We start from the raw sequence: 11,357 nt of genomic DNA on the forward strand, positions 1-11,357 counted from the left end.
AGAGAGAGAGAGAGAGAGAGACGCGTTAAACTGCTAAACTTTAAGATGACAGATAATAATAATAATAATAATAATTATTATTATTATTATTATTATTATTATTATTATGGAAAAACAAGAAAATACATTTTCTTAGTCAAAATATTGAACATTTTAGATTTTTACACAGATACATTTAAATCCTTTAGCAAATGTGCTCCAGAAATAATATACAGTAAATTCTTACGTATTTTTCAATTTCAAATTATTTTTAAATCGTTCTTTATACAAAGACATAATGGATTAAAGAATAAATATATTTTTAGATTTTGATATTATTAAACGTGCTTTTTAAAATATTCTGCATGACAACCAACATCATGACAAAGTGCTTGAAGTATATCAGTGTTTTTTAAATTATTCTCTATTCTGGGATGTGACATCAAAGAATATTTTTTTTTTAAAAACGTCAATTAAATTTTTGTTTAAATTATGCTAATTACTTTTTTAAATTATTTTCTATTCGCCTATGTAGATAAGATACATACATAGCCCAGACATCCATGAATTAATTTTAAAATATAGTTTTAAAATGATAATATACGCAAGCCATCATCAGCAATAACTTACTTAAAAAAATAAATAAATAAATTACCTCTATATGTGATAACCCACACGATGGACTCGCGAATAATTAACCGCATATGCAAATGAATTATTCACGCAACCTGTTGAAATTCGTGTCAAACACGGTCACAGATCAAGCTGTCCCAATAACAAACCTTTTCCCACAGAATCTCCCTGCAAGCAAATATGCGAGCTTATGCATTAAAAGGCTACTTTGCGCTGCCCTTAATTCCCCACCTAAACGGTTTTGCTCCGGGAGAAGAAATCTTCGAGCTCTCTCTCTTTCTTCCAAAAAGAGAGGGGGGGAAAAAAGAAAGAAGAAGAAACCCCCTTCACGAAGAGAAGGGCATTATTGCCGTAATCCTCTTACCCGCAGTCATTTTAAGACAGGGTTTTTTTTGCAGGCTGGGGTGGCGTCTTGTCTTCCCCATCCCAAATCCTTCCAGGCCGGGAGGAGAGTCTCGAGGCAGCACCCTGGCATCTATTAGTCATTTGCCAAAGTCTCTTCTACCCCTTATTAAAAAAAAAAAAAAAAAAAAAAAAGCCCAAACGCAAACAAACCAAAGGTTGGTTCCCTCTCATCACAAAGGACGTATTTGATTTACACATTAAGTAATGAGGAAAAAAAACGCGGAAAAGATGTGGGAAAAGTGACATAATTATATGGATTTTTTTCCCCACTTTAATTGAGAAAAGGTGCGATTGCAAATAGTTTGCTCATAAGAGACTAAAACAAGCCCACCAGCCAAAAATGAATCAGATTCGAAAGTAAAAGTCCGACGTGTACGCTTTAAATGGCTGCTTTGTTTGACTGACATCCGGGGCAGCCAATAAGGACCCAGGACGAGCCGGCCCAGACGCGCCTGAATAAAAATCCCTCCTCCGTCTCCTCCTCGGACCAGAACGTGGACGAGTCTCACAGGCACGCGAGCGCGCGCGCGCGTACTCTGGACTTGGACACAAGACACGCAACGAGACTGCAACACTTTTAACCGGCCGAAGAGGAAAAACGACGTTTCCGGTGTGCCAACTCACTGACGTTACGAGGTAAGGAAATACTTCAAATGAAAATCGGTTGGCTAAACTTATACATTACTTTTTTTTTTCCTGATCTTCTGCAATTCGGAAAGTTACATTTCTATATTTATGAATTACAGACGTCTGTTCATAAAATGGTTGTCTATAAAAATAGAAGTGCACAGTAACTTCACGAACACTCCGTTGGCTATTCTAAAGTGAGAAAAACGTGCAGTGCCCAATATTAAACGAGTACTAACTCTTTTGTAGGTCGGATGTTGTCAAAGTACCGTAAGTCACAAAATAGTACGTCATATTTAAATTGATTTTTGTAGTTATTTATCACGGTACAAAATATAATTGATTTCGTTGTCACGTGACATGCCAAAACCAACCACTTCCTGTTTTGGACCCGTTTTTTATTTACACACGTGACCTAAGGTACATTTTGTTTGGAAACCTAAATGGCAGTATGTGATTGCTTTCAGTCGATCAGTGAAGAATGTAATAATGAGAAATTCAATAAAGTTATGTTACAAACACTGGAACATTTTCTAAGTTATACGACTAAGCAGGAAAAAAAGATGACTTACAGAGTTTAAATTGAAACAAATAGCACAAACAGTAATAATGAAAATAATGGAATGGTCCAGTCACTCAAATTTTGCCAATATGTATTGATTCTAATTTAACCAATTTAACGTTTTAACCAAGCACCAAATATTAAACATGAGATGCATGTAAAATTAAAGTTTTAACAATAAAAATGAGATGGATATTTATAGTTATTCATAATATTGAATTTTTATTTATTTTTTTCTTTTTGAGATTTTGAAATTCCCAAGTTTAAGAAATTAGTTTTAAATGTAATAAAATCGTATTCTGGGTTTAGTTATTTAAGTAGTTGAGTTACATGTTATTTCAATGTCAAAAATTGCTCCATAATTTCACGTCATGATTTATAAAAGAACTTGAAAATTAAGCATTTGGTTGGTTGAAAAATAATCACTATCAAAAGACACTACCGTCAGATTAAAAACATACATTACATTTTTAGAAAACACGAACAAGATCAACGAACAAGAACTTATTTCGAATCAACTTTCAGCATTTTCCACGAACAATCAGAAGACATTAAAAACATTTTTTTTTTTTTTGCAAGCACAATGCGGCATTTTCTTCTTCGCTATTTTGACAACATCAAAATATAAAAATGTCCCATTTGACGCTGCTTTCCAAATAGTAAAGAAAAGCCCGTGTTGGCCTTGCGTGACCGTCCGGAGCGCAGAGCAGCTTGTCAGGCCCCCGAGGGCTTGCTATCAAATCCCATTTTTCCTCATTTACCAGGATCAAAAGACTCGCACTGTACATGCCAATTTCCATAATGACGCTTTGCTAATCGAAGCATTGAGCAGCGTTGCCAGCCGTGCAGGAGGTCGCCCGCAGCGCTCTGTCTGTCACTCGGCTTTTATGAATGACAATATCTCGGCCCTCCGACGTGGAAAAAATAAAATAAAAAATGCGCAACCGGAACCACCAACGTGAGTCCTTGTGATCCAGTTTGCACTTGGACAATGATGCAGTCACCCCAAGTGCAGTTTTAAAGGTTCACTTTGGAATTCTCAACATATAAAAAAGGGTCTTCGCTGCGCATGTGTCAGCGTTGATGATAAATGGAAGGCCTCGCAGTCGAAACCTATTTGCACTTCCATTAGACGGGGAGCCAAATGGGGATCAACATGCATATTTTTAGCCGCGGAGAAGCCATACATCTCAGCCAAAACGTTGCCCGGGGGCGATGGGATAAGAGGCCGCCAGAGAGGGGAGGGGGTAGGGGGGGCATGGGGGGGCCGGGCATTCAAGTCAAATACTTGAGGGAGGAAAGTAAATGTTTAGCGAAGCACCTTCTGTCCCGGCGAATTAAAACATTCCCCAAATGCGCACGCGTCACATCCATCACTTGATGCAGACTCCTATAGCCGCTGGAATGGACTCACTCACACACAAGCATAATAATAATAATAATAATAATAATAATAATAATAATAATAATAATAATCTCTGTATATGGCAAAACAGAAAAAAATGCCCTCTAATCCCAAAATAATGCACAATTACCAACATTATTGAGCAATACCGATGCCTTAATTAGACAAGGATTATATTATGCATTATAATGACCTGAAATATCAACTCAAAATAACAATAAAGAATAATTATTCAAAAACAAACCAACAATATAAGTGACATTTTTATGTATTTTTTTCTTTCTTTCCCTCTAATTTGCACTCACCTTTCATGACATTAGGTACAATTTCACAGTAATAAATAAATAAATAAATAAAGCTATATTAAAAAACACACAAATACACAAACAAAAAAGACGTTCAATTCATTTCTATTCCAGTCCAAACAGAGAATTGTCATTTCTTTACTTCAGCTTTGTAAAACAATTATTATTATTATTATTATTATTATTATTATTATTATTATTTATTTATTTATTTATTTTTTTACCTCTCAGGTGGCGGGCAGGTTGATAGAACTATACAACAAAAAAGATGGCAAGGTATACAAGGTCATATAGGGAAAACAATATTATATTGTTAAATAAAAATTCGAGATAATATAGAAAAAAAAAGAAGAATAAAAGTACTAGATTGTTAGAGAATAAGAATATAGGCTACATTAAAAATAATAATAATAATAATAATCTTAAAATAAATAATTATTTACCCTTATAATTGTTAATAATAATAATAATAATATACTACATTTTATACACAATAACTAAAACAACTGTTTATACAACCACACCCATTTTTTTTTTTTTTTACTTAATTAAAGCAATTAAGCAAATAGCCCCCTTTCTTTCAGCTGAATAAAGTGCATGTATTGGACCTTGGAGAGATCCCCTCCTGCCAGCCTCCTCCATATTAATATATATCTACTAACACTAATACATATCTAATCGTGTCCTCAAGCGGTCCATCTAGCATATTGTCATATAGGCCGCTTAGTGACAAGTACAAAATACAATTTCTAAAATAGTCTTGGATTGGATGCTTCATGCAAGCAAGATCTGATAGTTTGGGTAATGACTTTATAAGGATCGATTAAGCCTGTTACAAAATCCACATGTCTAGCACATCACTTTTTTTTTATGTTATTTTCCTACAGATGGTTAATCAACGTCTTCTTGATCTGTCAGAAAACATTTTTCCGTGGGGATTTGGCTTCTGAGGGATCACTGAATACATTCATGAATAAGGCATCCGTTACGGTTCATTATGGCAACGAGTGGTAATTGCCCCCAATTAAAAGCCTTTTGTATAATTAATGGAATGAGCAGAGCGATAATTGGATGTTAATGGATAACACGTTAGTCGGGGCGCACACATTAACACCGGGGTGGCCCTCGAGTGCGTCATTTAGCCTACTCATTAAAAAAAATAAAAAATAAAAAATAATAATAATAAAAAAAAAAAAGTGTAAAAGGCACCTTTCATATCCTATCTTCGCATTTTCCCCACAGCATGCAGCACTACGGCGTAAACGGCTACTCGCTGCACGCCATGAACTCCCTGAGCGCCATGTACAACCTCCACCAGCAGGCGGCGCAACAGGCGCAGCACGCGCCCGACTACAGGCCCTCCGTGCACGCCCTCACGTTGGCGGAGAGACTCGCTGGTATGTTGAGTACACTCACTCACTCACTCACTCACTCACTCAAAGATGTAATTTAAATAACAAAATGTACGGATTGAACTTGTAAGAACGGAAATGAACCTATAAGAATATAAACGCAAAATATATTGAATAATACACAAAATAATTGTCTCAGATGTGACAAATATTGTCAGTTTATATTGTTAACGTGTTCCTATTATCATTCAGACTGTTTTGTGTTGTTGTGAATGATTTGTGAACAGCTAAAAAATAAACCAAACCGAAGCTAACTTCTGTAGCGCTTCTGTACTGACGTCACTGGCAAGCACGAAGTCGCTTCAATCTATTTATTTTGTTTAATTCTTAAAGTATCATGTTTTTATCGTTTTAGGTTTATTTACGTTTTTACAGTTTTAGTCCATAAATTTTGTTATTTTGAGCAATTGTAAACGGACAATTTCCAGACAATACCTTTAGCGTGACGTCATCTGTAGGCGACCCAATAGAATCTTGCAGCCCGATCACATCTGACACCGACAACGGATTATACATTTGTTGGGTTCTAAAAAAAAGTGTTTGTTTTTTCGTTCTCGGTCAGACGCAGGTTCTTGAGAACTATAAACACTTACGACAGAAAATAAAATCCTCCACAGTGATGTTAATTTAAAAACACACACAAGCACACAAGCACACTGTCCCCTTTTCGCCAAACTGTGAAATAAAACTTGCCCGCGTTTTGTCTTCCAACGGCTGCGCATTTCAAGACATCATCCTCGAGGCTCGTTACGGCTCGCAGCACCGCAAGCAGCGCCGGAGCCGCACGGCCTTCACCGCCCAGCAGCTGGAGGCCCTGGAGAAGACGTTCCAGAAGACGCACTACCCGGACGTGGTGATGCGGGAGCGGCTGGCCATGTGCACCAACCTGCCCGAGGCCCGCGTGCAGGTAGGCATGCGCAGTACACGTGAGATGACTCCAACTGACATCTTCCTCTATGTAGCAACATGCTGTAATAAAGCCACTGTGCACCATTTTGTTTTAATATAGAATATATTATATGTGGTGAAACATGCTAAGTTTGCTGGTTCAAAGGTTAAAACTTCATGACATGTTTTGATTAAACCCTGTTTGAAAGTCCAACTAGTACAGTAAATAAACAAATAAGTAAATACTAAATAAATAAATAAATAAATAAATAAATAAATAAAATGCATGTAAAGCTGCATACTATAGTGGATCTTATGTGAAATAGCACATTGTTTTTTCCTCCTATATTGTGGAGTTGTGTTAAATGTATATGAATAACTTAGACATCGTTTTAGAATTGTGCATGTAAACACATAATAGATGCAAAAATTAAAAGAGGACTGCCAAGGATTAACCATGTATCTCATTTGAATTGAACCATGGCCACTAAAAAAAGTCAAAAGACAAAAAGATATAGGCCAATAAATGGGGAAAAAAAGGCTATAAAAATATACATAAGTGTAATCATCAGACTTCATTAATCCATGTGTTTTGCTTAGTTTATTTCCGAGCCTGATGCAGATAAATTGTAATTGAAAGACCCATTGAGATGTCAAAATAAAAAAAAAACTAAAAAAAATAACAATATTGAAATGTTATATGACATTATTGCATAATTTTAATACTTTTTCCTATACAATTTAGCAGCAGGACTGGCCATCTGGCATACAGGGCAGATGCCCGGTGGGCTGGAATCTTTTTTTTATTTTTTTTATGGCAGATGTGGTGCTATTTAATTAATATTTTATGCCACAATTTAGAGTGAGTATAGCACATTATTACATTTACATATGGACAGGAAAGTGAAGAAGTCAACGTCAGGAGTCATGAATTTTTCTTTAGAATAGAAGTAACCCTAACCCAACATTTTAACAACATAACAAGCCAACATTGTGCTTTTTAGAGACATTATGATTTGAATTAATAGCCCATTAATTGCAGCATACAAAAACCACGTCGACCTTATTTGGATGTTAGCTCGCAAATGCATGAGCTAGTTAGTTTGACAGGCAGTTAATTCACTGTAAAGATGTTAAAATTCAAACAAGAACCACGAACAGAAGTCTCAGAAGGTTAACTTCGACTGCAGCACTCACCCAAATCCGTTCTCCGTTTCATTAACTCGCCCCAGGTTTGGTTCAAGAACCGCAGGGCCAAGTTCCGTAAGAAGCAACGCAGCCTCCAGAAGGAGCAGCTGCAGAAACAGAAGGAAACGGGCGATGAAGGAGCAGCTGAGAAGGAGGACGACCCCGCGCCCTCCACGACCGTCCTTCCTGACCCCCAGTTACCTCCGTCCACCTCCGCCTGTCCGGAGACCGAAGGCCCGCTGGCGCGTCCGCTCCCGCCGGACTTGGAGCTGAACGTCACGTTGGCCGAGCAGTCCGGCAGCGAGTCCGCGACGGAGGACAACGCCACAGATAAGGAGGATGAGAGCAAATGTCAGCGAGAGGAGATGCGCAGCGAGCGAGCGCCGACACCGGGAGACGTTTCTTCACCCTGCAGAAGACTCAGCCCGAAAGCAGGTGGGAGGACGTGTTGCGAAATACAGAATATGTTTGAAGATGCATATGCAAAGACTGAGAATTAGTGCTCAATTGTGGGGATTAAGTGTAGTGCTGTCAACATTAATTGATTAATCAACAAGTAATCAATTATCATATTAATCAACTATTTTAATAATCGAGTAATCGTTTGGAGCCATTTTTTTTTTTTATTGTCCAAATCCTCAGATTTTGGCATATCAACAGTATGTTCACTGATCTCCGTAGTCCTTCATGAAAGAAAACTTTTTTTTTTTTTTTTTTTTTATCAAAATAAGACATTTGCAAACATCTGTTTTTATTTTGGAAAACAATGACTGAACCGGCAACATAGTACATGAACCCCCCCCCCCCCCCCCTTAAAAAAAAAATAAAAATCAGTATACAAAAGTAAACACCAGTCACTGGTTAACAAACAGTAAGCAGGGAAAATAAATACTTTTGTAATACACTTTAATGCAAAATTAAATTTAATCCGATTAGTCAATTAATCAATTGACTAATCGACAGATTAATTGATTCTAGAAATATTCGATAGCACTAATCAAGTGTTTGACAGTGTTTTACACTATTTCAGTTTTTGGATCAGTGGTTATCCCAGCGTAATTGCGTCATCACGTTCAAAATGCAGCATTTCTCTTGATAGTCTGCTAGTGTAGATGTTAGAGTGCCTCGTTGTTGGATGTGAATTCTTGGACTTTATACGGAGAAAGGTGGAATAAGCAAGAAGGAGTGAAAAAAACACATTAAAAAATGTCCCCAAAAATTCTGACTTGAAAGCCAGCATGGGGATCCGACTCGCTTGGCCCCTTTAGAGCGCCTCAGTGTCAGCCATGAGTGCATGCACATCATGGAGAAGAAGGTGGATGAACGAGGGGTCAAGGAAGGTGGTGGTGGTTAGGGTGCTACTCCAAAGTGACAGCCAGTATGTACGCATGGGCTTCACACTGGTGCGACTTTTTAGAGTGCCTCATTGTCAGCCACGAGTGCACGCACATCACAGAGAAAAGGTGGAAGAGCAAGGGCGTGGGCAAGGTGGTGGTGGTGGTGCTCCTCCAAAGTGACAGTCAGTGTGTACGCAGGGGCTTCACACTGGTGCGGCTTTTTAGAGTGCCTCGTTGTCACTGTGTGAAAAATGTTGGCTATACTCCAGCCCTATATTCCAATCTCGTGTTAATCTCAAATTACCTTCTCTGTGTACAGACTCACCTCTCGTCTCTCCGTCCGTGACTCCTTCCTCGTCCAGCAGCGGCCTGGCCGGCGGCGGCGGCAGCGGTCCGCTGGCCCAGAACCACTCGTACTCCTCCTCCCCCCTGAGCCTGTTCCGCCTGCAGGAGCAGTTCCGCCAGCACATGGCCGCCACCAACAACCTGGTGCACTACCCGGCCTTTGACCTGGCCGCCCCCTCTTCGCTCCCCTACCTGGGGATGAACGTCAACATGCCGCCGGCGCCGCTGGGCGGCCTGCCCTGCCAGTCTTACTACCAGTCGCTGTCTCATCACGCCCAGCAGGTGTGGAACAGCCCGCTGCTGCAGGCGTCGTCCGCCGGCGGGCTGAGCGGCCACAACAGCAAGACCACCAGCATCGAGAACCTGCGGCTGAGGGCCAAGCAGCACGCCGCTTCCTTGGGACTGGATACCTTGTCCAATTGAGGGGTCCGCTTGGATGGGAGCCTAAAAAAAATCAAATTAAAAAAGCTACATTTTCTTTTCCTCGAGTAGACGAGCAGGGAAAAGGGACGCCATGGACAAGTTGGTGAACGCAAGAAAAAAATGTGTGAAAACTTGCGGAAGGAAGATGAGACGTGTACACTCAAGGACTCTGATATTTGAAGTCAAAGTTAGACAATGACAGGTGATGTTTACAAGACTAATTTGAATATGCGAGGCACTTTCGGAAGGATCCACCATGGTAACCAAGGTAACTGATACAGAGCCCCAGACATGACAAATTATTACTATTGCCATCCATTTTCCGTGCCGCATAGGGCTGGGTATCAATTCTAATTTCCCCAATTGATTCGATTCACAAGATTTCAATTGGATTCGATTTAGATTTATTTCCTGAATTGATTCACTTCAATTCAATCCGATATCAATAATGGGTTTGGACTTGAACTTGACTCAGTGAGCCATTTTCAGCAGTAAAAAGTTAATATTTTGTCTATAATTTATGTGGTAACTTCAAACAATAGAGACTTGACTTTATTGATCCCTTTGGGATGGCTCCCTCTGGGAAATGTACATGTCCAGCAGCAATGAAAACAGATAATAAAATAAAAAAATAATTCAATCAATCAATAAATAAGGTTATTACACCAGAGATTGAATTAATAATGATAATAATAAAAATAAAATAAAATAAATAAATATTCAATCAATCAATAAATAAGGTTATTACACCAGAGATTGAATTAATAATAATAATAATAATAATAAATAAAAATTCAATCAATAAAAAAGGTTATTACACCGGAGATTGAATTAAATAAATTAAAGTACAGTAAAGTGCCATATTTGTGAAGTGCTTCATGCGGACCACAGAGCCGGCCCGCCTGATAAGCTTGTCCAGTCTGTGAAATAAAAAAAAATAATAATAATAAAAATAAAAATAAAAAAAGTAATTTTTCTCACCTGTGCTGAGGAAGTAGGTAATGACCAATCATCATACTGACCAAACCCAGAAAACAGGTCAGCCATGATTGGCCGTTACAGACTTCCTCAGCACAGGTGATGTCATCATCAGTCCACATCGAGTAGAAAAAAAAAATACTTTTTAAAGGTATTAATTGTACATGAAAAATAATAAAGTTATCAAATGAATTCTGGACAAACTATTAAGTTTTCACTGCTGAAAATTGTTCAATGAGTCAAGTATCCCTTTAAAAGTCAAGGACATGATAAAAATGCCACATATTAAATTTCAAGGCAGTAAGTGGTCAAATGATTTATTTTATTAATGAAAGTAACAAATGTTATAATCACTTAAGTGTTTCACAAACATTGAGCAATGATTGTATATATAAATTAAAAAGATTCTGAATTGTTATTATGTGCAATAAGTCAGGTCTTTCATAAATGTTAAAAAAAATCTTTTAAATTCATGTGAACAGCAAACTTCAAGAAAACAGTAAGATACAAAAATATTGGTCTTTAAAATTCTATTTTATTGAGAATTTATGGGGGAAGATATTAAAATAATCGATTCATGGTTTTATGAATTGATATCGGGTTGAAAATTAAAATCGATTCGATATCGATTATTTGATTTTTTAAACCCATTTTTTTTAAATAGTTGTCAGAATATACATATAAAGTTTGCTCATTTATGATAATATAATGTGCACGAAATAGAAATGTGTGGCCGTGAATTCTGTAAGAGTCCGTTTCAACTTGAAACAGAGTCTATTTGGTTCCAATCTAAACAGCGTAAAATGAAAATCTCTCCTTGCATAATTTACTTAGAATTTCTGAGTAAAAATTCTTTAATAGTTTTTCCCC

At 37.7% G+C, this 11,357-nt stretch overlaps 1 protein-coding gene and 1 long non-coding RNA gene across 2 annotated transcripts in view; one reads left to right on the plus strand and one right to left on the minus strand.

The window, feature by feature from the left end:
• LOC144016385 (uncharacterized) overlaps positions 1 to 6,250 on the minus strand; it is a 50,983-nt gene extending 44,733 nt beyond the window's left edge. Inside the window, exon 1 of the long non-coding RNA XR_013282898.1 lies at positions 6,022 to 6,250. This is a non-coding gene — a long non-coding RNA (uncharacterized LOC144016385). The remainder of the gene's footprint in view (positions 1 to 6,021) is intronic.
• On the plus strand, positions 1,511 to 10,243 carry dmbx1a (diencephalon/mesencephalon homeobox 1a). The gene is made up of 5 exons (XM_077517436.1): positions 1,511 to 1,653; positions 5,159 to 5,313; positions 6,057 to 6,235; positions 7,449 to 7,839; positions 9,061 to 10,243. Exons 2-5 carry the CDS (start codon positions 5,160 to 5,162, stop codon positions 9,507 to 9,509), a joined length of 1,173 nt encoding a protein of 390 aa, XP_077373562.1. The 5' UTR covers positions 1,511 to 1,653; position 5,159; the 3' UTR covers positions 9,510 to 10,243.
• Positions 10,244 to 11,357: the final 1,114 nt, after the last annotated feature.

This window comes from Festucalex cinctus, chromosome 1 (assembly GCF_051991245.1).
Source record: "Festucalex cinctus isolate MCC-2025b chromosome 1, RoL_Fcin_1.0, whole genome shotgun sequence".
In the NCBI taxonomy this organism is placed as follows: Eukaryota; Metazoa; Chordata; class Actinopteri; order Syngnathiformes; family Syngnathidae; genus Festucalex; species Festucalex cinctus.